This window comes from Cyprinus carpio, chromosome A3 (genome assembly GCF_018340385.1).
Source record: "Cyprinus carpio isolate SPL01 chromosome A3, ASM1834038v1, whole genome shotgun sequence".
Lineage (NCBI taxonomy): Eukaryota > Metazoa > Chordata > Actinopteri > Cypriniformes > Cyprinidae > Cyprinus > Cyprinus carpio.
In genome coordinates this window covers 25,992,082-26,015,958 of record NC_056574.1, presented here as the reverse complement: position 1 = coordinate 26,015,958, position 23,877 = coordinate 25,992,082, and the positions used below count along the sequence as shown (strand labels likewise).

Here is a 23,877-nt window from a genome sequence, read left to right as displayed (position 1 = left end):
TGTTTCATTTATCTGAAAAATAATTATGTATTGTAGTGTCAGGGGAGTCATGCACTCATTATTTTTGTGGGGGCACGAGTGGGGGGGGGCTCGTCATGATTTTTATGTGACACAGCAACCACGATAGCACTTTATTACTGATATAGGCTTATGTTTTATTTATATTTTCCTTTTTGTTCTAAATATTCCCTAACGTGTTAACTAATATCTCGATTCTCAATTATGTGTAAGTAAATGCATTTTGCACCTTTATGGATTATGTTAGTTGATCTATAGGCTAATGGGCGATGGGTGAAGTAGCCTAATAGTTTAATCTATTAACTATGCATAAAAACCCTCTTTTTACTTAAAGGGATACTCCACCTCAAAATGAAAATTTTGTCATTAATTACTTACCCCCATGTCGTTCCAAACCTGTAAAAGTTTTGTTTGTCTTCGGAACACTATTTAAGATATTTTGGATGAAAACCAGGAGGCCTGTGACTGTCCCATAGACTGCCAAATAAATAACAGTGTCAAGGTCCATAACAGGTATGAAAGTGGTCGTCAGAATACTCCATCTGCCATCAGACGTGCAATCTGGGTTATATGAAAAAGTGTTCCCGTCGCTTCATGTAACTCAGATTACACGTCTGATGGCAGATGAAGTATTCTGACGATGACTTTCATACCTTTTGTGGACCTTGACACTGTTATTTATTTGGCAGTCGATGGGACAGTCACAGGCCTCCCGGTTTTCATCCAAAATATCTTAAATTGTGTTCCGAAGATGAACGAAGCTTTTACGGGTTTTGGAATGACATGAGGGTAAGTGATTAATGACAAATCTTTCATTTTGGGGTGTAGTATCCCTTTAAATAGCAGATATGGCTGTCATGCCATAAAATATTTTTAATACGACTGACTTTGTATTTAATGTGAACTTAATAAAAACATTGTAAGTTACTTATTATAACACTTTCATTATACAGAAAGAGAGTAAAGAACATTTACATTATCAAAAAACATTATCATCGACTTCAGTCTGGCCAGAGTTCAAACAATCTCAAAAACTGCCATTATAAACACTGAAGCTGTTTACACTGTCAAAAGAACAACTAACAACTAATGTAAGATATTACATTCGTACACACATTAGCACTTAGTTGTTTCTGATGAGAAAATTTGCCAGAGAGCAGAATTCTGTCAGCACACGCACACTTAGCAAAACACTGACGTTTCAGCGATGACTCATCTGAATGCCTCTGATTGACCACTGCATTGATAAACTCATCAGAATCGTGTGTGATTGGTTTTAATGCGCAGCGCTGTAAAAACGCATCTGTATCTGGCTCTGCGCCACTCAGCGAACGCAGATTTGAATATAGCAGCTGGTGATGTTTTAAATTTTTTCATTACTGCCACCCACAGGACACACTGCGTATTAAACTCAAAATTGTTTGGTTTGATACAATTCCAAATTTAGGGGGGACAGAGGGGGGACCAATCTTGTTGACAAGTGTATTTCACTTTCATGTCAGTAGGGAAAGGCAAAAGCCTGGAAACTTGATTTACAGTGACACCATACACACACATGCGCTAAGTAACAGTCTTATCACTGCTCACCTTCTGTTGACTCCTCCAGGCCCCTGTGTGCAAACCCACACATACATACACACACGCCACGAGGAGGGTAATATGAATATGTGCTTGCAGGGATATCATATCTACCTTTATTTTGTTACATTTGAATAATTAGCAACATGCTTTCACATGGAGCAGCATTTACTACACAGAGCCGTTGTTCACTGACAAGCTGCGCAAAACATGCGCAAAATATGATTGTGGTTTTGCACAGCTTGTCATTGAACAACGGCTATGTGTAGTAAATGCTGCTCCATGTGAAAGCACGCACGTTTAGAGATTTACAGCTGATTATAGAACCGCCTTTACTGAAAAGATGCGCATTAATATCGTGCCGATATTTATTGTGCATCCCTAATTATAATCAGCCTGTTTTAGAACTGTGTGCATACATGAACCTTTGTTATAAGACTCGGTATGTTTAAATCCCTCAGAGCATCTGCTTTTGTCGACATTTGTTAATGGTCCACTCTAGATGTCATGAGTCAGGTTTTTCTTCCGTTTTCGCTCTCGCACGCTCTCACTCATTTACACACACACACACACACACACACACACCTTATTAGCTTATTATATTACTCTTTCTCTGTCCCGCTGACCTCTCTCTCTTCATGCACCTGTTTGTCATTGCAATCAGCGCTCGCGCTGATTTGCTATGACACCTGTTTCTACTTTGCCCTAAGTGTTCACCCTTTATCTGGTGTTTGCTCTGGTAGATTCTTTGTTGGATTATTGTTACATGTCATGCGTTTTGTCAGCAGTTACATCCTGTCTGTATTGAGAGGTACTCACCTATTCTTGTCTTGTCTGCCTGGAACAGTCTAGCCCCAAAGTTTTTGCTGTATTCTGCTGCTGTTGCTGCTGATTGTAATCCAATGTGGTTCTCTCACCCTGCCTGAGTTATCTACTCCTGAGCTTCAAGTCTGCTACAAGGGAGTCCTGTTACTCATCGAGACAGGAGTCTTTCTGTTTGTTCAAGTTACTATTTACCAGTTCTGTGTGCTGTAAAGACGGACTGCCTTTGTTATATATAATTTCATTAAAGACTGTTATTCCTGTTATCTCTGCATTTGGATCTTTCATTTACCAGCGTGACAGAATAATCCAACCATCATGGATCCAGCAGATGAGAGGCCTGTCCGGTCGGCGATCGAGATCCAGGGAGCTATGCTTGGCAAACATGAGCAGGAGTTGGGCCGCCGCTCATCAGGCTGTTAAGAGTCTTTCAGCTCAGGTTGCTGATCTATCTGCCCGTTTACTTCACCTGCATCAGGAATCTGCCATGTCTCACAATCGTCAGCTGCCCTCTGAGCCACGAGTCAACAATCCCTCCTGTTATGCGGGTGAGCCTACGGAGTGCAGAGCTTTTCTCATCCAATGTGAAGTTGTCTTGTTCCCTTCAGCCCCAGACGTATGCAGAGGATCGGGCCCGCATTGCTTATGTTCTCTCTCTCCTCACGGGACGAGCACGCGAGTGGGGTACGTCAGTTTGGGAAGCGCAATCTGCATGCTGCAGCAAGTACACTCTTTTCAAGGATGAGATGATCAAGGTCTTTGATAGATCCGTCTTCGGCAGCGAGGCATCACGTCTACTTGCTGTGCTACGTCAAGGCAGAAGATCTGTAGCTGACTTCGCGATAGAGTTCCGGACTCTGGCTACTACAAGTGAGTGGAATGATCCTGCACTAACTGCTCGCTTTCTTGAAGGGTTGAATGTAGACCTTAAGGAGGAGATCTACACGCGAGGGTCGCCGACTCAGCTCGATCAACTTATCGACCTGGCCATCCGCCTTGACAAGTGTTTCGAGCAGAGGCGTCGAGTTCGTTCTCCACTTTTCACATCCTGTGATAACTTTCCTTCTGCTACTGCTTCTGTTCAGAACCAACCTGATGCTGTACCCATGCAGCTGGGGGGCGTACGCATCTCCCCGGAGGAAAGACAGCGGCGAATTATTAACCGTCTCTGCCTTTACTGTGGTACGGCGGGCCATTTCGCTTCATCCTGCAGTTTTAAAAGCCAAAGCTCGCCAGTAGACGGAGGAGTACTGGTGAGCGCTTCTGTCATCTCCTCATCACCAAGGTCTTGAACCACTATATCCGCTGTTCTCCGTTGGGCTGGTTTTTCTGTTACTGGTTTTGCCATCGTCGACTCGGGTGCGGAGGGCAATTTTATCGATGAGATGTGGGCTCGTGAGAACAAGATTCCCTTAGTTGATTTGACTGATGTCGCCACTGTCTTTGCCCTGGATGGCAGAGAGCTTTCTTCTGTTCGTCGTGTCACCAGTCCGGTTAGTCTCACTGTTTCCGGCAATCATCATGAGACAGTCTCATTTTATGTTTTTCAGTCTCCCTTTACCCCCATTGTTTTAGGACATCCCTGGCTTATCCAACATAATCCTCACATTGATTGGGTTAAGGGGTCTATTCATTCATGGAGTTTAGCTTGTCATGTAAATTGTCTGGTTTCCGCTGTTTCTCCCGTGTCTTCTGTTCCTCTTTTCCAGGAGGAGCCTGATGATTTGTCTGGTGTCCCGGAGGAGTACCATGATCTGCGGGCGGTTTTTTCAGTCGTTCCCGGGCGGTATCCTTACCGCCTCACCGTCCGTATGACTGCTCTATCGAGCTCCTTCCTGGCACCACGCCTCCTCGCGGTAGACTGTACTCTCTTTCGGCGCCCGAACGAGAGGCTCTGGAAAGATATCTTACAGAATCTCTCGATGCGGGGATCATTACTCCTTCTTCGTCTCCCGCCGGCGCTGGGTTTTTCTTTGTAAAGAAGAAGGATGGTTCTTTGCGTCCTTGTATCGATTATCGAGGGCTGAACGACATAACAGTCAAGAACCGTTATCCTTTGCCTCTTATGTCGTCGGCTTTTGAGATCCTACAGGGCGCAAGGGTTTTTACGAAGTTAGACTTGCGCAACGCCTACCATTTAGTGCGTATTAAGGAGGGAGACGAGTGGAAGACCGCGTTCAACACTTGTGTATTTAGGTTTGAGTAGAGGGTTCTACCTTTTGGTTTGGTCAACACTCCCGCTGTATTTCAAGCGTTAGTAAACGATGTCTTAAGAGACATGCTAAACGTTTTCGTGTTTTCGTTTACTTGGATGACATCTTAATTTTCTCACCCTCTCTCCAGGTACACGTTCAACACGTTCGATGTGTCCTGCAGCGCTTATTAGAGAATTGCCTAATCGTCAAGGCTGAGAAATGCATTTTTTTCATGCCCAATCGGTTACTTTTCTCGGTTCGGGTCGTTTCAGCGGAGGGGATTAGTATGGACCCTGACAAGGTTCGAGCAGTTCTTGATTGGGCTGTTCCCGATTCTCGAGTCGCGCTCCAGCGATTTCTGGGGTTTGCGAATTTTTACCGGCGCTTTATTCGTAACTTTAGCCAGGTTGCCGCCCCTCTTACCGCTCTCACTTCGTCCAAGTCCAAATTTGCTTGGTCTGAGACTGCTCAGGATGCGTTTTGACCGTCTTAAGATGCTTTTTTACGTCTGCGCCCATCCTGATCACTCCTGATCCAGAACGTCAGTTTATTGTTGAGGTCGATGCCTCCGAAATTGGGATAGGAGCTGTCTTGTCGCAACGCTCCTCCCAGGATGACAAGGTTCATCCTTGCGCATTTTACTCCCACCGTCTTTCGCCCGCGGAGCGCAACTATGACGTGGGTAATCGAGAACTCTTGGCTATCCGTCTGGCGCTAGGTGAGTGGCGACACTGGCTTGAGGGAGCCAGTGTACCATTCATTGTTTGGACGGATTACCGCAACCTGGAGTACATTCGCTCTGCTAAACGTCTTAACGCTCGTCAGGCCCGCTGGGCATTATTTTTTTGATCGCTTTGATTTTTTCCATTTCATTTAGACCCGGTTCCAAGAACCTCAAGCCTGACGCCCTTTCTCGGCAGTTTGACTCATCAGAGGGTGTCTCGACCGATGAGAGGATTTTACCTCAGCACTGTGTGGTCGGGGCAGCCGTCTGGGGAGTGGAACAAGCGGTCAGGCGTGCTCTTTCTCACACTGCAAGACCGCCCCGCGCTCCTGAGGGAACTTTGTTTGTACCCGAGGCTGCTCGTTCGACGGTTCTTCGCTGGGGTCATTCTTCTAAATTAGTCGCGCATCCCGGAGTTAGAGGTACTTTAGCGGCCATCCGTCAGAGATTTTGGTGGCCCACTCGTGAGCGCGATATTCGTCGTTTTGTTGCTGCTTGTTCTATCTGCGCTCAGACTAAGTCTAGTAATAATCCTCCGGCGGGTCTTCTCAGACCTCTTCCCGTTCCTTCGCGTCCCTGGTCGCATATTGCGTTGGATTTTGTTACCGGGCTTCCCCCTTCGTCTGGCAATACGGTCATTCTCACCGTCGTGGACCGTTTTTTCTAAGGCTGCGCATTTTATTCCGCTCCCTAAATTACCGTCGGCTCAGGAGACCGCACAGATTATGGTGGATCACGTTTTCAAGATCCATGGTCTTCCTTCGGACATTGTGTCTGACAGAGGTCCGCAATTTACTTCTCTGTTCTGGAGGGAGTTCTGTCGCCAGATAGGGGCTTCCCCCAGTCTGTCGTCAGGATTCCATCCACAGACCAATGGGCAAGCCGAGAGGACCAATCAGATTCTTGGTCGCATGCTGCGTAGTCTTACCTCTCAGAATCCCGCGTCTTGGTGCGAGCAGTTACCATGGGCCGAATATGCTCATAATTCTCTCCCATCGTCCGCCACTGGGTTATCTCCGTTTGAGGGTTGCCTTGGCTTCCAACCGCCTGTTTTTCTCCGCCCAGGAGTCTCAGGCCTCGGTTCCGTCCGTCGAGGCTTTTATTCAGAGATGTAAGCGTACCTGGAGGAGGGTGAGATCTGCCTTATGTCAGACTAGGGAACGTACTCGTCGTGCCGCTAATCGCCGCAGGGTGAGATCTCCCAGATATTTTTTGCGGTCAGAGGGTGTGGTTATCCACCCGCAATTTGCCTATTCAGGAGACGTCTTGCAAGCTCATGCCTCGTTTTATTGGACCCTTTTCTATTGTTAAGGTCATCAGTCCAGTCGCTGTAAAGCTAAGACTGTCTGGTCAGATGCGCCGTGTTAATCCGGTTTTTTCACGTGTCTTGCATTAAACCCGTTATTCGCGCGCCCGCACGTCCCTCCGTTCCCCCTCCTCCTATTGACGAGGGGGCCTCCATTTACAGAGTTCGAAGGCTACTCGACGTTCGTCCCCGGGGGCATGGTCACCAGTTTTTGGTGGACTGGGAGGGGTATGGTCCTGAGGAGAGGCGGTGGATTCCAGCCCGGGATGTCCTGGACCGCTCGCTGATTGACGACTTCTACCGGTCCTGTCAGGCTCCTTCCTCGAGCGCCTAGTGGTGCTCGTTGAGGGAGGGGTACTGTCATGAGTCAGGTTTTTTCTTCCGTTTTCGCTCTCGCACGCTCTCACTCATTTACACACACACACACACACACACACACACACACCTTATTAGCTTATTATATTACTCTTTCTCTGTCCCGCTGACCTCTCTCTCTTCATGCACCTGTTTGTCATTGCAATCAGCGCTCGCGCTGATTTGCTATGACACCTGTTTTCTACTTTGCCCTAAGTGTTCACCCTTTATCTGGTGTTTGCCTCTGGTAGATTCTTTGTTGGATTATTGTTACATGTCATGCGTTTTGTCAGCAGTTACATCCTGTCTGTATTGAGAGGTACTCACCTATTCTTGTCTTGTCTGCCTGGAACAGTCTAGCCCCAAAGTTTTTGCTGTATTCTGCTGCTGTTGCTGCTGATTGTAGACCAATGTGGTTCTCTCACCCTGCCTGAGTTATCTACTCCTGAGCTTCAAGTCTGCTACAAGGGAGTCCTGTTCTGTTACTCATCGAGACAGGAGTCTTTCTGTTTGTTCAAGTTACTATTTACCAGTTCTGTGTGCTGTAAAGACGGACTGCCTTTGTTATATATAATTTCATTAAAGACTGTTATTCCTGTCATCTCTGCATTTGGATCTTTCATTTACCAGCGTGACACTAGTTTGATTATAGTTTTTTTTTACTGTATCTTTTTCTCTCTAAAAACATATTTCACCTTCTACCCTTTTCTCTTTATTTTCCAACTCTTCTCTCTCGTTCTTCACTTTACCTTATTCTTATATGTCCTTCTCCTTATCTCAACACCCCCACCATCCCAATCCCCAGATAGGTGCATCATGGGTATGCTACATAGTGTGACTGCTGAGATTATCAGTCTTCTCTCAGGCTGCCTGGACACACACACACACATACACTAAATAGTAGATCTGCTGTGTATTTGTGAGTAAATATGTATAATGCAACCAATATTTTGCCAGAAATGTGGCAATATAACTCATTTTATCAGTTTGTACATCTCATGTATTTCAATTAATTACCAATTAAATTGAATATGAAATAAGAAAATAGCAGATAGCAATTATATATACTGTATAGACACAAACATTGTGTAAAATTAATAAATTGGAATCTTGAAAAATATTAAGTTACGTAATTGGAAATGGATTTAAAATATTTATTTTTAATTTCACATACAATGCCATTATTTTGCTCTCTTGATATTGGTATCTGCATTGGTTATTGAAAAGCCAAAACCATGTTACTAATATTTGTGACCTTTAGCCAGCCAATTATCCTGAAGCATCTTCAAGGGTATAGTATTGTGTTGTTTTGTAAAGCTCTTTAGATGAAGGTATCTGCTAAATAGCAAATTTGTGCAAGTGTGTGTATTGTCATTTATACCAGTGTTTGCTTTAGTGAACACATGCTGGTATTTTTTGGTACAGTGCTTCATCTCTGTGTGTTGTGTTATTGTGTTATGCATGTTTATACGGCTCCTGTGTTTGTCTTTCTCTGTGTTTCATGCTGTCTGTCTCTGGTCTCCTCTAATGCAGCATGAGGTATTGGATTAACTGTGTGTGTGTGTGTGTGTGTGTGTGTGTGTGTGTGTGTGTGTGTGTGTGTGTGTGTGTGTGAGAGAGAGAGAGAGAGAGAGAGGAGAAGGAGGGAGAGAGAGATTTATTAAAGGCTAAAATTTTCTGCATGAGTGTGTCTGCACAGCTGCGTTTTTCTGCCATTCCAATGTATTCTCTCTCTCTCTCTCTCTCTCTCTCTCTCTCTCTCTCTCTCTCTCTCTCTCTATCTCTCTCTCTCTCTCTCTTTCTTCCTTTGACTCTCTTTTTTCCCTCTTTTATCACCATTTTTCATTAGTTTATTCACAGCTTCTCTCTTTTCATCGTTTCGCCCTATTACTCTTCACATGGTCTCTTGTCACTTCTTTGAGAGGAAGTCTGTTTTTCGATGTCCAACAGATTTTTCCTTGTTTTTTTTGTTTTTTTGTAAGGTGATGTTATTTGTGGCCACTATAATAATACCCCAAAAATAATGATTTATGAAATTAAATAATAATTACTTATTTTTTTTTGTTTTAGAAAATTTGAATTGTTGGTAAAACTGCTGTTTGTGACTTTATTTATTCATTTATACCACCAAACAGAAATTCTAAATTAATGAAGTTGTCAAACACTCCTACTGCCCCCTATCTGCAATTGGTCAGTCAAACAAGTAGCCCCGCCCCCAAATTCACACATTGGTTACATCAATGTTGCTAAGTTGGGTCATTACCAACAAACAGCAACGCTTACACTTCTCAGTACTTTAACGTCACAAAAATGACGCATATCCAGTTTAATTTTGTCACATATACTCTTGCAGTTTATTAAAAGATATAAAAAAGGCAAAGAGGTCAGACAGATGAATCACAGCACACACACACACTAAGTGTATGGATTCAACCTTGAAGCACATTTAAGCGTGAGGATATTTCACAGCGTAACACTTTACCAAAGAAACGTCATATTCAGTTCAGAGAGTGACACTGGGTCTTTCATTGTTATTCATGTATTAATTTATGCAGGGGGAGTGAGCGAATGGGGCTGTAATATGCAGATGAGTTAGTGTTTCATGATGGAAATTTTCCGGTTGGCTGCTCCGGGTGGCTGCAGTTAATGATAAAGTATGGCAGATTGACAGGAACAGAGGGTGAAATAGACAAAAAGGGAGAGCGAAAGAGTATTTATTACTAAAAAAATCTGATCCAGAAACATACTGGCCACAGCGCTGGATCATCACAGAGGCATTTACATCATCAACATTAGCATCTTGGCTGTTGTCTTGAGCAACATCATCACCGTCATCATCGTCGTCTGTGTATTAAATCAAAAGGACATAATATGTTGTGTCAGCAACTCTTCCTATGATTCCCGAAACCGACAGCGGACAAATCATGAACGCCCTTCTCACTCCACTCTATTACACATCAGTGTTCATCAGCGTGCATGCGGTGGAGTTTGTGTGTGTGCGTTTTTGTTGACATTGAATTATTTTCCCAATTATACATGGGTGTTCTTATGTTGTAGCTGCGCAACAACTCTCTTCATGCCGATGAAGAGGAAAGACAGAGAGAGGAATGTACTGAAGTTGTGTTGTGAAGGCTAAAGGTTGCAAGCATGTGCTTTATTGGGCAGCGCTTGATTGAGCGAGTCTTTGCTTGGGGTGATGTCTGTAGCGTGTAATTAGGATTTCATCATTTCTCTCATTCAGGCGAAAAATGGCACAATCTGGTTTTGCGCACACACACACACACACACACACCATGAGAAGAAACAACAGTCTTGTGTATAGCACACTTCTAGTTTTCCTCTCGCTTTCTGATGGCGTCTGCCTCGCACATACACACACAAACTCATACTGTTATTCTCAGTGTGGTTAAACTCCATTGGCTGGTCAGGGGAATGGATGTCCTAATCCCTTTATCAGACCAAACAGATGCTGCCCCAGAACAAAGAGGGGTCCAGTGTAAGTGTGTGTGCGCGTGTGTGACATTGAGCGCAGGTCACCGGAGTATATGTGTTTGACTCTGGCTAATATGCTGCTGCGAAATATGCAGGTTTTACATTCTCAGCAAATCACTTCAGATTCATTGTGACACCCATATAATGGGATGTTCATTTGAATGTTGCAGAAAGGATTTGAATACCTATGCACACTCTGAACACATAATTCGTCATGTTTTTTCTTTTAATATTGTCAACATTTTTGAAGCATTATTTTATTATTTTATGTTATGTAATCATTTTACACCACCATAAAAATATTTATATTACAAAAAGACTAGCATATTTCTATTCTATTCTATATTTTATTGTGTGTGTTTGTTTATATATATATATATATATATATATATATATATATATATATATATAGGTTTGTTTGTTTGTTTGTTTGTTTGTTTCTGAAAGTATCTATTTGATCAAAAAATACAGAAATGTGAAATATAACGGTTTTCTTTTTGAATATCTTTATATATTCAACTGCATTTCGTTGCCTTGTACCTTACATGTGCAGTGACAATAAAGTTGAATCTAATCTAATCTAATCTAATATTTAATTTATTCCTGTTATGCAAAGCAAAATTTTCAGCATCCTTACTCCAGTCTTCAGTGTCAGATGATCCTTCAGAAATCATTCTAATATACTGATTTGGTGCTCAAGAAACACTTATTACATATTATGTAAGTAATATACAGTATGACTTATTATTTGAAGTGTTAGAACAGTTGTGTGTGTTTAATATTTTGTGTATACTGTTTGTTGTAACTTTTGAAAATGTTGTTACAGTGTGTTAGTTGTGCTCAGTGTGTTGTTGTTTATGTGTGTGTTGGTGTCAAGGAGTGTTTGTGTTGAATTGCCAGTGTGTTTCTGATGTGTGTGTGTGTGTGTTTTGTGTCAGGGAGTGTTTGTGTTGTGTGTGTTTTTCCTCTGTCAGCTCTTGTCAGTGTCAGATCTCTTCAGTGCTCTGATGGGTAGTGACAGCCACGCACAGGAAATGATGTGCAGGAAGCAACCTCAAGCTCCATATGACACTAGCAGACCAGCCTGTGTGTGCTTGTGTGTGTTGCATATATCTTAGCATCTAATCAAAGTGGGGTAATGTTGCACATGACTGTGACAAATCTCTTTCTCACCCTCTCTCACACACACACACACAGTCTCTTTCAGAAGTTAAAGTAGTTCAATGAAAAAGAAATTTCTGTTGTTTACTTTCATGTAATGCCAAACCTGTTTGACCTCTTTCTTTCTAGAACACAAAAGGAGAAAATCTTTCAAATGAATGGCTTCTATCACCCTTGCAAGAGCCTTTGCTCAACCTTTACACTCAGTTTTTGCTTTATGGACTTCTTTTTACTGGTTTTCCAGTCACTCTTTCTCTCTCAGTTTCTCTTTCCCAGGTGCTTAAGACTCAAACTCCATTCTTTCCATTCTCTTTTCCATATTCTCTCTCTTAATACACATATGTATTCACTCTTTTTGTAATCCCCCCAACCCCTGTCATTATTCCATAGTGTCATGGAGCAGGAGCGCCAACAGTGTGGGATGTTGTTTGCTTTAGGTTGTAAGCCTTTTTGTTCTTCGATTTTCCAGGTTAAGTGTGTGAAAACTCTTTCTCTCCCGCATATTCCTTTTTCTAGTAGCTGTTGTTTGCACATTTCTTAAATCCGTCAATTTCTTTTGTTCAAAATGTTCAATGCAAATGTTTTGCATTCATTGGCTGGTATTTCAAATCTACACAAATGCCCACGTTTCACAAGATAAATATAAAATAAATATAAATAGCGTAACACAAGATGGCATAAAGAGTAATAAAAATCTTGTGGATTAATTTGATATTTATCTGTTAAACACAGTAGCAATAGTCACCGCTTCTGATGAATAGCAGTAAAAAAAATGGGACTAGCTTTATCATTCCCCAAGTAAAGTGAGATATTGTCAACCCTGAAAATCTCAAGCTGCCAGTTTCTCCTTCTTGACTTCATCAGCATTCAGACTCACTTCGGACCTGTGCAGGTGTGGAGGAGGCAGATGGACTAGCAGACTAGCATGACCAGGAAATGAGACGCTACCATGTGCTCATAACAGCCATTTGGATTAAAAGGTGCAAGTAAATTGGTAACACTTTACAATAAGGTTCATTATAAGTTAATTACTTTAGTTAACAAGAACTAAGAATGAACAATACTTCTACAGCATTTATTAATCTTAGTTGATGTCAGTTTCAACATTTACTAATGCATTATTAAAATCAAAAGTAGTGCTTGTTAACATTAGGTAATGCACTGTGAATTAACATGAATTAATGACTGTATTTTCATTAACAATAACAAAGATTAATAAATACTGTAATAAATGTCTTGTTCATTGTTTGTTCACAATAGTTAATATATCAACTAACATTAAGAAGTGGAACCTTATTGTAAAGTGTTACTAGTAAATTATAAAAGGAAACAATATAACAAAGACTGCCTCACACCAATGGGATCCTTAGAAATCAAATGCTCACTGTACTATTTAAATATAGTTAAAAAATGGCCGTATATGACAGGTGTGTTTCGATTGTTCTGAATGATGGGATTGATTGGCAGGCTGCTTTATTTACATCAGCAATGTTTTCAGCTGAAAGGATTTCCACTGAGCGTTGTGCTAAGGTCATGATACTGCTCTAAATGTCTGTCTGCAGCTGTAATAGACTCTTAACGCTACTGGAGGAGTAAATCACTTCCTCCTTCACCTGCCCATCACCCTCTTGTAATACGCCCTACTGCACTCTGGGATACTGAAGGCTTTAAGACTAATTGCTGAATTATTCAAATGATTCAGGAACAGTTTTGACTTTTGAGGACTTCTGAAAAGTATTCAGTATTCTCTACATTTTGCTTGTGCAATTGTGCAGCTACAGGTCTTGAGATATGTACAGTGTATATAGTTTCTTTTTGACTGGTTTTAGTTTAAAGGCAAAACATTTTTTAGTTAGTTTAGTTTTTAGTTCACCCCAAAATTTTAATTTTGTAATTATTTGCGTACCCACATGTCATTCTAAATCCTAATGCTATCTTTTTTTTTTTTCTTTGGAACATACACAAAAAGACATTTTAAAGAGTATTTCTATACAGTGACAGTTCATAGTGACAACAAGCTTCAAAAGGAACTAAAAACACTATTACAACATCATAAAAAGAACTGTTGCAGTATGTTCTGATGCTTCTGAAGTCATGCACTTCTGGTACAGCTTACAAATTAAATATGGATGTCAGGGAAAACGGTGGCAGGGGCCAGGCAGGACACAGGAGGAGCCAGGGCAGATCAGACAGAAGAAGGAACCAGGGAGATGACAGGAGGGACTTGAAGCATGCAGAGCCAGGTGGGACCCAGACCACAGCCATAATAGCGACCCACGGTGGAGCTGACAGAGGGAGGAGCCATGGAGGAGGAAGGGCTGATGACTCCAGGGGGCCGACCAGTGACGGCAGAGGAGCCCGAGATGGAGAGTCGAGGAACCTGGGTGATAGTTAGGATCCGGAGGGCCGATGGCTCCGGCGACCGAGGAGGACGCAGGGATCCAGAAGGCCGCAGTGGAGCTGAAGCGATAGAGGATTGAGGAGGAGCCTGACAGAGCCAGAGGGACGAGGCGCAGCCGGAGGAGTGGAGTCCCGAGGCAATAGATGGTCAGCGATAGACCAAGGTGGAGCCGGATGGAGCCATGGTAGAGCTGCTGGGTCGACAGTCTGAGGCGGAGTCTGGGTTTTAGAGGCTGGAGGTGGAGACCAGGGATTCTGCAGCCACTGTGACAATAGAGGATGGTAGACCTGAGGAGCTCGCACCGTATTGATGGTGGCTGAGGGCGAGCAGAGGGGCTGCCAGACGACAGCGGTGGAGAAAGCAGGAGAGGGTGGGTGAGTGGTCATTTGTGAGCCTCCGGGCTTAACTTGGAACCAGGAGCCCTCTCAGGGCTGGATGTGGGAACAGGAGCCTTCTCTGGGCTAGACATGGGAACAGGAACTTTCTCTGGGCTAAACTCAGGAATGGCAGGAACATACTGTAGTTCACCTACAGAGGAGGAAGGAAAGGGGGCAGGTCAGTAAACAAGTCAATTAAGCTTTCCTCCACTTTGCATTCTCCCAAATCCCTTTTCAGCTCACCCTCAGTCACGGTGCAGGGGGCGGAGCTCCTCTCTGCGCTTTCTGTCCACAGCTTTCTCCCTCATGGTGGGCATTGTAGCCGGCTCTTGCACCTGGTCTGACGATCCATGAGACTCTGGCTCCATGGCAATCCTCAATGGGCTCTGGCTCTCCGTCAGCGATGGGCTCGGGGTTGAGCTCCATGCAGTGGGGAGATGGTGGGCTGGGCTCTGGGTCTGGCCACGTTCCGGATTGAGGGTAGACACTCTCCAGACATTTGCTAATGATGATTGCTTCCCTCCAGCTTAGTCCAGTGGTGTCTGGGAGGTCAACGGGGTGATGATAATTTGTCCTGATCCAGAACAGTGAGTTCAGCATAGTGATGTTGAACGCCATTAAAATGGCGAGCTAGCTGAACTCAACTTCATACTCCAACAGGGAAAGGTCTTTGCGTGCGAGAAAGGTAAATTTTGCGGTGAGGGAATCCATGGGGAAGGAAACACGGTAAACAAAAAACACTGAATGGAAAACAGAATACAAACGTAGGGAAAGACACGAAGAATTAACTGTTTGGGTCGGGTCTTCTGTCACAATACGCTGCCAGAAGGGACGAAGGAGCCGTAGATAAATGAAACTGTCATTTTTTTTAAATCCAACACACAGGGTAAATCCACACTTGGAAGGGAAGGAAGACACACGTACACAACTGGTAGACCAGACAAAGGAGGAATGCATAGACTGGAACTAAATACATGACTTAACGAGGCAATTGGGAGGAGCACAGGTGAACAGAATGACTAATTAAGAGACATAGAGGACAGGAACAGGAACAGACAAAAAAGGGCACATGAGAGAGCAACACAACAAAGACAGTCCAATCTTGACAGTAATATTAGTATGATTATAATTTATTTTATTTTATAGTTCTTTAAAATAATATTAAAATAATATTAATATTAAATAATAGTAATAAATTAAATAATATTTTATTAGTTATATTATTATTATTATTATTATTATTATTTGTGTGTGTTCCATGGAAAAAAATAATACCGTACAGGTTTGAAACAACATGAGAGTGAGTAAATAATGACAGATTTTATTTTGGGCAAACTATTTGTTTATCTAAACTGAGAGATGAAAATTCTATTTTGATGCTCTTAAAGAGACTGAATCATTTACTGTAGACAAGACAAACACTGATCTGTGTGTGTGTGTGTGTGTGTGTGTGTGTGTGTGTGTGTGTGTGTGTGTGTGTGTGTGTGGGTGGATGGATAGCAGAAGTATTTTGGCAGGAAGAGGGCACAGCTGTCTCTGTTGTCACCGCTAATGTCTCAGTGTTCAGAGCTTCAGGCTGAGCAAACTCTAACATACACACATATGCACAGAAAACTGGCATACATATGATCACTGTTTGTGTTATGTCTATGACATTATACAACATATGCTAAGGGAGAGAACTCATGATCACTGACACAGAACATACAGTACCTGGAATTAATATAATTCCTTTTTGATTGATAATGTTGTGGTAAAAATAAGCAAAGATTTTCAAGTATTTTAAAGTGTATGTGTTAAAGAATTTAATAATCTGTACAAAGATTTAGGATACTCCTTTTCTTTCTAGTCATCTGTCACATACAGCCCACTCTGTAGCGCAGAAACAACAAGTGACCACTGCAAACCCCCACTGATGCATAGAGACCTCCAGGGAAACTTTAGCTGGGTGAGGGAGAGGTGTTTATTGCACCAGCAGGGGGTCCTCAAGCTGGGATCCAAATACCATAGAGCACCGATGGAGATACAGTACCATGCTTTAATAATAAGATTTATGGCCTGAAATATTTCCACCAAAATGTCCTGTTCATTTTCTAATCTCTCCCAATCATCCACAGACTGCACTGGCATTTCTTTTTATTATTATTATTATTATTATTATTATTATTATTATTATTATTATTATTATTATTATTCTTTTTTGATCAGGCAGGTGTGTATTGTTTCACTGTTCTTCTTACTCTGCCTGTCTGGGTTCACTGTTCCAGACCAAAGTATGTACGTCGTGCAGAACAGGAAGTTGAGTTTTCCTGAAAGTGGAAATGTGAGTTTTGTGTGATGTTTCTCTCTGGTAAATGTAAAACCTGGAGTGGAGCTGCATGGAGCCAAGTGTTTATAGAATGATTTGAGATGGGAGAATATGCCTTCCCTACTGTATAGCATGCAAAAAGATGTGACATGAGTAATATGTCTGAATTTACAGTGTTTATAAAATGCTAGCGAAAAGTACTCCACAGTAAAAATCCAACAAATTATTTTTTGAGTCAGGGTGGATTCGTAAATGACTATCCTTGTAAGTCACAAGACAGTGGCAACGTGGTGAATGTAGTATCTCCTGATTGTATTCATACTACACACATGCATACTTTATGTAGATTGTTTTAATGGTTGCAAAGTAAGTTATTCATTAAATGTAAGCTAATACTTGCTCTGATAGTTGACGATTTTATGGATGCAATGATTTACTATACAATATTTACTACTGCTTTACTATATGCTGTTCTAGCTGGGTTTCAGCTTAATGCTTTGGCTTCTTTTGGAGCTATATTTGTTGATGGAGAAAAAAGGCCCTTCAAATCAAGGACGATAACTATAACGGTAACTATAGCTATGACGTTTTAATAATCATAATTCTATAAGAATAGGGAAGTCCACACCACTGCTATAAAGGTAATGTCACACAGGCCCACAGGAACATTATTGTAATAACTTTCAGAAAGGCATTTCCCAAAAGCGTCGTTAGCTAACTTAGTTGCTTTTAGGAAACGCTTTCCAGAGCGATTTTTTTTTCCAGCTGATGAACGATACAAACATTGGCAGCCAGTCAGAACCCACCCGATTTAAAGAGCTCGAGCAAAGCGGCAGGCGACATAACGTTATCGAGAGTTGGATCGTTCTTGGTGCTAACTGTCCGGTTTTTTCTGAAACAAACCAAGCATTTTTGCTTCATCATATTGTTTCATTCTAGAACATTAAATGTCTTATTAAGAGTATGTGTGCTAAATTATATAGAAATTTTGGAGGTGGAAAAAATACCCCCGCCCCCCACCACCATTTACCGACGCTCACAGAATTATTTAGTCGAAATCAAGCACCATGAAAGGAGAAAATAGCACCAGCTAATTTTCCCATCTGTGCCGTTCGTTCAGGTTAAGCGGCAGGCAGCAAAAAGAGCGAGAGAGGAGGTGGTTGTGGTGAGAGGGGGGTGGGGGGAGTAGATGGGGGGAAAGGACTGTCGATCATGCTCTCTCTCCCTCCTCCTCCTCCTCCCGTTCCCCGTCGAGGGCGCGCAGATCAGCGGAGTACTGCGCGCGTGAGTGGCGAGCGTGTCTAACGTTTCTCCTGACATATCAACTCCAGGACCAGAAACAAGAGTGAGACTCATCGACGAGTGAGAAATCTGAGGGGAAAAGACACATTTCAAACTGTCGGAGAGTATTTATCAACCGTTCTGCATTTTCCTGTGCTGATTTATTTATTTATTTATTTCTTCTTTTGGTTGGTTTCTTTTTGGAAACCAGGATACCTTTCAGAACATGCTGATCGGTAAGTCAGTTCTGATAGATGTGTTTTGTGTGTGTGTGTGTGTGTATGTGCGTGTGTGTTTGTGGCATAGCCTATGCTGTATAAAAGTCTTAAATGTGGTAGCCTAATATTGTCAGGCTGGATTTGCGCTAAAGATTTCTCTCGTGCCCAAACTCCTCGCGCTCAGCGTCCTGACCACCGGCACGCGTAAAGCTTTTTAGTCTAAGCGCACTTGTAATGCTTAATCGATCCAAAATGAGCCTGAAACGAAAACTTTCAAGAAAATATAAGGCAGATGTTGTAGAGTGTTCCAGAAGCAGAGATGCTCAAGAAGCTATGTGTGTGTGTGTGTGTGTGTGTGTGTGTGTGTGGCAGATTTGGTTGCTCGCAACGCTGGCAGATGCGCGTGAAACTGTCATACGCGTGCCATCAAACTAGGATGACGTTTGGTCCAGTCAACACCTGCAAGAGCCTGGACTTAAGTTTACAAGTCTAGCCTGAGAATTTTTTTTTTTCGGTTTAATCGGTAGCAGGTGCCCATGGTCCTTAACCCGTTTTTTTACGTTGACCTCTGTAGTGCGAGAGTTGGAAAAAAAAAAAAATTAGAGAACGAGAGACGATAAAAGTAATGGTGTGTATTTTTGCTGATCTCTTCTGACACGGCCGAGCGCATTGGAATGACATTAAAAAAACTTTCGTGCTGTCTCGCTTTCTCTCTCTCTCTGCTCTCTCTCTCTCACTCACTGGTCCTCATAGCAAGACAGTGGCGTAGGCTACAGCAATGCAGAAATTAGCTTTATTCGTTTACGCATCGTAAAAATATGTGCGATTTTATTCTGCACATTTTATGAACAAACATGCGTTTATAAAAAATAAAAAAAAATAAAGCCGCCTTATAAGATGTCATTCATACCCCGCCACTGTTTTAAATTGTATACTGAGTACACATTATTTATTTTAAGAGGTTTCTTTTTAATTCATGCGAAAAAAAAACATTTTGTTCTATTAAATAATTTATTCTATAAAATCCCTTTTAAAGGCATCTTATCTCCTCAAAGCACCTGGTGTTCTTCACAAGAGCTCAAAGCAGCGGAGCGGAAAATTAAAAATGATAAAGGATTGATCCTGCACGCGCTGAAAATGCTTTATCAATAACGCAGCTCATTTAAGGAAATCGTTTGAGTTTTCTATTTTTCTTAGCTCATGAATTTCGTTGGGATCGAAGCCATTTGCTTATGCATTTCATCACGGTGCTTTTTCTTTTGTGGGTTTGCATTTCGCTCCATTTTTGAGTCGTTTCTTATCTTAAGGTTTTTTTTTATTTTTATTTTTTATAAACTGTGTACTTAATATAGACGTATATTTAATATATAAAAATATAGTGTATTTTTTATTTTATCATTTGCATATGCCATTTTTGTTTTTTAAAAATGTGTTCTAATTCTATTGGAGGTTTTTTATTTCAGGTTTTTATATAATTAGTATTGCTGTTTTAATGTATTAGTTCTAAATGTCATTTTTAATTTTAGAATCCATCATTTAGATTTTTGTGAGGCTTTTGTAAATATTTTGTAAGTAATAAAAGGAAGCAGGAGAGATTTAAATGCCCTTCTCGCCTCCTTGCTCTCTATTTCTCCCATTATTAGCTAGATACCAATGCTCTGTCCGCTTAGCAACACAGACAAAAGGACACACAGATGCTACACAGCTATACAAAGTTACCAAAACCACAATGCTGTTTAAATAAAGACACTCCGATTAAAACAAGAAAATGGAGGAAAAGACAAAGAGAGGAGGAAAAAAAGGATAGAAAGCTGTAGTATGAAATGGCTCCAGCGTTCACTCACAGTTAGTCTGAAATCAGCACATAGACAATCACCATCAAGTGTACATGTGTGTGTTTTAATTATCTATCACCCTAGACTCAGGCGTGAATTACCTGCTAATGTGAAGACATGAATAGCTCAGGTTATGAGGACAAAGGTCATGCCCTTGACATTCTTTAACAGTCTTGAACAATGTACATTTTATTTAAGTTACATGCACTGACTTTACCTTGACCTTCATTTTTTAGTGTTACCGTGACTAGTCAGTATTTTATTTCTGTGTTTTTGGCATATGATTTTTACATTTTATTTACAAGTCTGAGTGCTTTGCATAAATCAGCTGCTTATTAAAAGCTCAGTTTCTGTCTCGAACATTCTTCTCTGTATTTGCAGATGTATTTGAATGTGAGTGTGTGTGATGCCCTCTGGGCCGAAGTCATACCATGATCATTGGATTTTTTTGGCTCTGTTTTCTCAACCCCCTCTCACTGTCATGGTTTCAGTTGTCGTGGCAGCGCCCCAGCCCATGTGTTTGTAAGTGTGCGGAATGCGGTAATACCATCCTCTTTTGCCAGCCGCATTACTACAGCACCCTCTAGGAAGGCCACACCGAAACACTGCAAACTCAATGTAAGACTCAATCATTTTATTCGCAAATCATGTTTTTTACTAGAAACATATCTGCATATATTACAGTTTTAGGAATTCCATTTGTCATTAATGTTCCTGGAAAATACTGAAGACTTTCAAAGAAAAATAAATAGTTAAATATATTATTAAAAATGTATTGTCTGTCTGGTGTATGTTAAGCAGGTACATTTATTAAGAATAATTATTGTAATCATTTTTCCACCTAATGTAGTTCATTATGCTAATATTAGACTGTTTACAGTGACCAAAGCAGAAAATGTAAATTATTGTCTAATGTGACGTCACATGTTTTTATAGTCATTTTACAGGGGCTTAGAATTTGAATAGTCTGTTTTATAATAAAGATTTGGTCCAAATTAGTTGGTTCAAAATAGTCTGTTTTAGAATAAAAATTTGGTTCAAAAAAACCTGATGTGCTTCTATCACAGATGTTCACTGCAGATGTTTTGCCATTTCATCCCTCAAACTGCACCTTGGAAATTCAGACACTGCATCCCCTTTTCATTTTACCATCTTTTTACAATCTGGCCTTCAGTATGGCCTCTAAATATTTACCACTCTGTATTTATCAGCCCACGATGCAGTGCACTGATGCATCATATAATATCGACATCCAAAGTGAATGGACTGAAAGCCTTGCTCCTTTGTAAGAGTCTGTGTTTCAGTTCGCCGGAGCCTTTCCTTCGGTAATGGTGGTTATATTCAACTCATCTATTTAGTGACGCAGTGAGTGTTCGTCAGCTTCCTGTAGAACAGCGAATGAGTGACAGGGCGAGTCATTAAAATGAAATGACAGCATGGGCTTGATTGGGCTGTCAGTACGTCTGATGTGCTTGTGAGCGAGTGTGTGACAATGACAAGAGAGTAAGGCATATGCTCTCAGCAGGGGTTACAAGACAAAAAATGACCATCTATGAATGTGTGTTTATGAATGTTTATCAAAACAGGCTTAGAATGGGTGCATGTCTACAAAGGAGATGGTCTTTTTTAATGCGCTGAGCTGTTGTTTCACACTTGACTTCATGACCCAGAAAGAGAGAGAGAGAGAGAGAGAGAGAGAAAGAGAGAGATGTAGGATGAAACAGGGATTGTTGGGTCTGAATTCACCTGAAATGGACAGAAATGTGCTCTCTCTCTCTCTCTCTCTCTCTCTCTCTCTCTGATTAGAGTGTGACAGTCTTTGAAGTGGCTCAGTGGCTGCTGCAACCCAACCATAATCTTTCTACCCACACAACTTGCTTTTCTGTAGCTTCAGTCTCTCTCTCGCTGTCTGTCTCGCTGAGTAAATACCTTCTGTTCCCGTTCCTTTATGAGGAAGCTGATAAGGAATGTCTTTCATCCACAGATCGGCTTCTTCCATCCTAGCTTAAGAGAATGTGTGTGTGTGTGTGTGTGTGTGTGTGTGTGTGTGTGTGTGTGTGTGTGTGTGTGTGTGTGTGTGTGTGTACGCCCATGTGTGCAGAGTGATTTTTGGATTAAGTTTTTCCTTTACCCCAACCACAACTGTGTCTGTCTGTGTACTTTTTGTGTGTTTGTCCGGTGTTTACATCTACACTTTATATATGGAGCTGAAATAATAGAGTGAGATTTAGCTTGTACTTGCTAGAATAGCCATCACTTTTTAAGGTAGAGTGGCTGAATTAAACCAGATGTTTAATTAACAATATAAGACAGCATGAAACAGCATCAGTAATTCATTTAAATTCTGTAATGCTTCCTAGTCCAACAGAATATTTGGCAAAAAAATAATGTAGAGCACAACTTGATTATTTATTTATTTATTTTTTCATTTAATTGGATTGCTGTTGAATGGTAATGATATTATTGGTTCATTGTCCGCATGGCCTTTATAATCTTTTAATTTGGCGTTCAAAATTTGGGGGTTGGTAAGATTTTTTTCAATGGTTTTGAAAAAATGCTCACTAAGGCTGCATTTATTTGATCAAAGACAGTAAAACATTAATGTTGTTTAAATAATATACTATTTAAAAATTTCCATTTTAATATATTTAAAATTGTATTTATTCATGTGATTTCAAAGCTGCATCATTACTCCAGTCTTCAGGGTCACATGATCCTTCAGAGATCATTTGAATATCTGATTTGGCGCTCAAGAAACATTTCTTATTATTAGAAATTTTAAATACAGTTGAGCTTCTTTATATTATTGTGGAAAGCGTGATAAATTTTTTCAGGATTATTTAAAGAATAGAAGGTTCAAAAGAACAGCATTTATTTAAAAACCTTAATTTTTTGTAACAATGTGAAACTTTCACTTTTGATCAATTTAATGCATCCTTGTTAAATACAATTTTCTGACCCCAAAGTCTGAATGGTTGCACATTTTAATGTTTAATATTTAAATCACATTTCATTCAATGTTGTTTTAATATCTGAATTTAAATTCAGCATCAGATTGCTTTTGCAACCCATTTTACTTCCAGTGAAACCTGATTTTATCTGTCAGGAATTAATTTGATTCCAAAAAGTTGATGTTTTATACCAGAATAAAGCAAGACCTGAAACCTGAAAGTAAAGTTGCAGTCAGTTGTGGAGAGGAAAAATGTCCCAGGAATCAGGACATATTTATTTGAGCCTCTCCCTGCTGGGACCTGAGATGGTGGATGAGACGTGGAGGGTGAAGGTCAAGTTCTCCCTTGAGAGCATCTATAATTTGCTATTATTGGTGTCGCCTTTATTGCGTTAATGTTAATCTGCATTAAATTACTGCGTTGACTATTGACAGGCTTTTGGAAAGGCTGCAGTGCTACAATAGCTTGCTTAAATAGATAATTACTTATCGATTAACATATTTTTTTTGAAAAGGCATATCCCTTTTGAAAAATGTACACTGATAAAATATAGAATTTAGCATAGAAATGTACATTATGAAAATGTATGTTTTATGCTGACTTTATCTGTTTTTTTTTGGTAGGGTTGGTTTGATGAAAGCAAATGGATTGTGTTGTAATGTCAGTTTTTGTCAGAGGTCACGTCAAGCTGTTCACAATTATATTGACACATTTAAGAGTGGTTCCTGTCAGCAGTTTTTTGTCACCTTGTCAGTTCTTTTTCCCTCACACAAGTGAGCAAGCCCTCACAGTAGCGCCAAATCATTTATCCTTTCGCATAGTCTCTGCACTGGGAGCCATTTTGGTGCCACAGTTT

The 23,877-nt window shown here is 41.0% G+C and overlaps 1 protein-coding gene across 6 annotated transcripts in view; it reads left to right on the top strand.

The window, feature by feature from the left end:
- znf385c (zinc finger protein 385C) overlaps nt 1-23,877 on the top strand; it is an 89,850-nt gene that overhangs the window by 30,059 nt on the left and 35,914 nt on the right. The window contains exons 1-2 of one of the 6 annotated variants that reach the window (XM_042726476.1): nt 17,944-18,253; nt 20,562-20,688. The exons of 4 other annotated variants lie outside the window; for them this stretch is intronic. Coding sequence is in view for 1 of the 2 variants with exons in the window: in XM_042726473.1 (XP_042582407.1) it covers nt 18,244-18,253 (10 nt within the window). In the remaining variant the exon portion in view is untranslated. Of the gene's footprint in view, nt 1-17,943; nt 18,254-20,561; nt 20,689-23,877 lie in introns of those variants that run through there. One more of the 6 variants, XM_042726473.1, reaches the window with a different exon arrangement.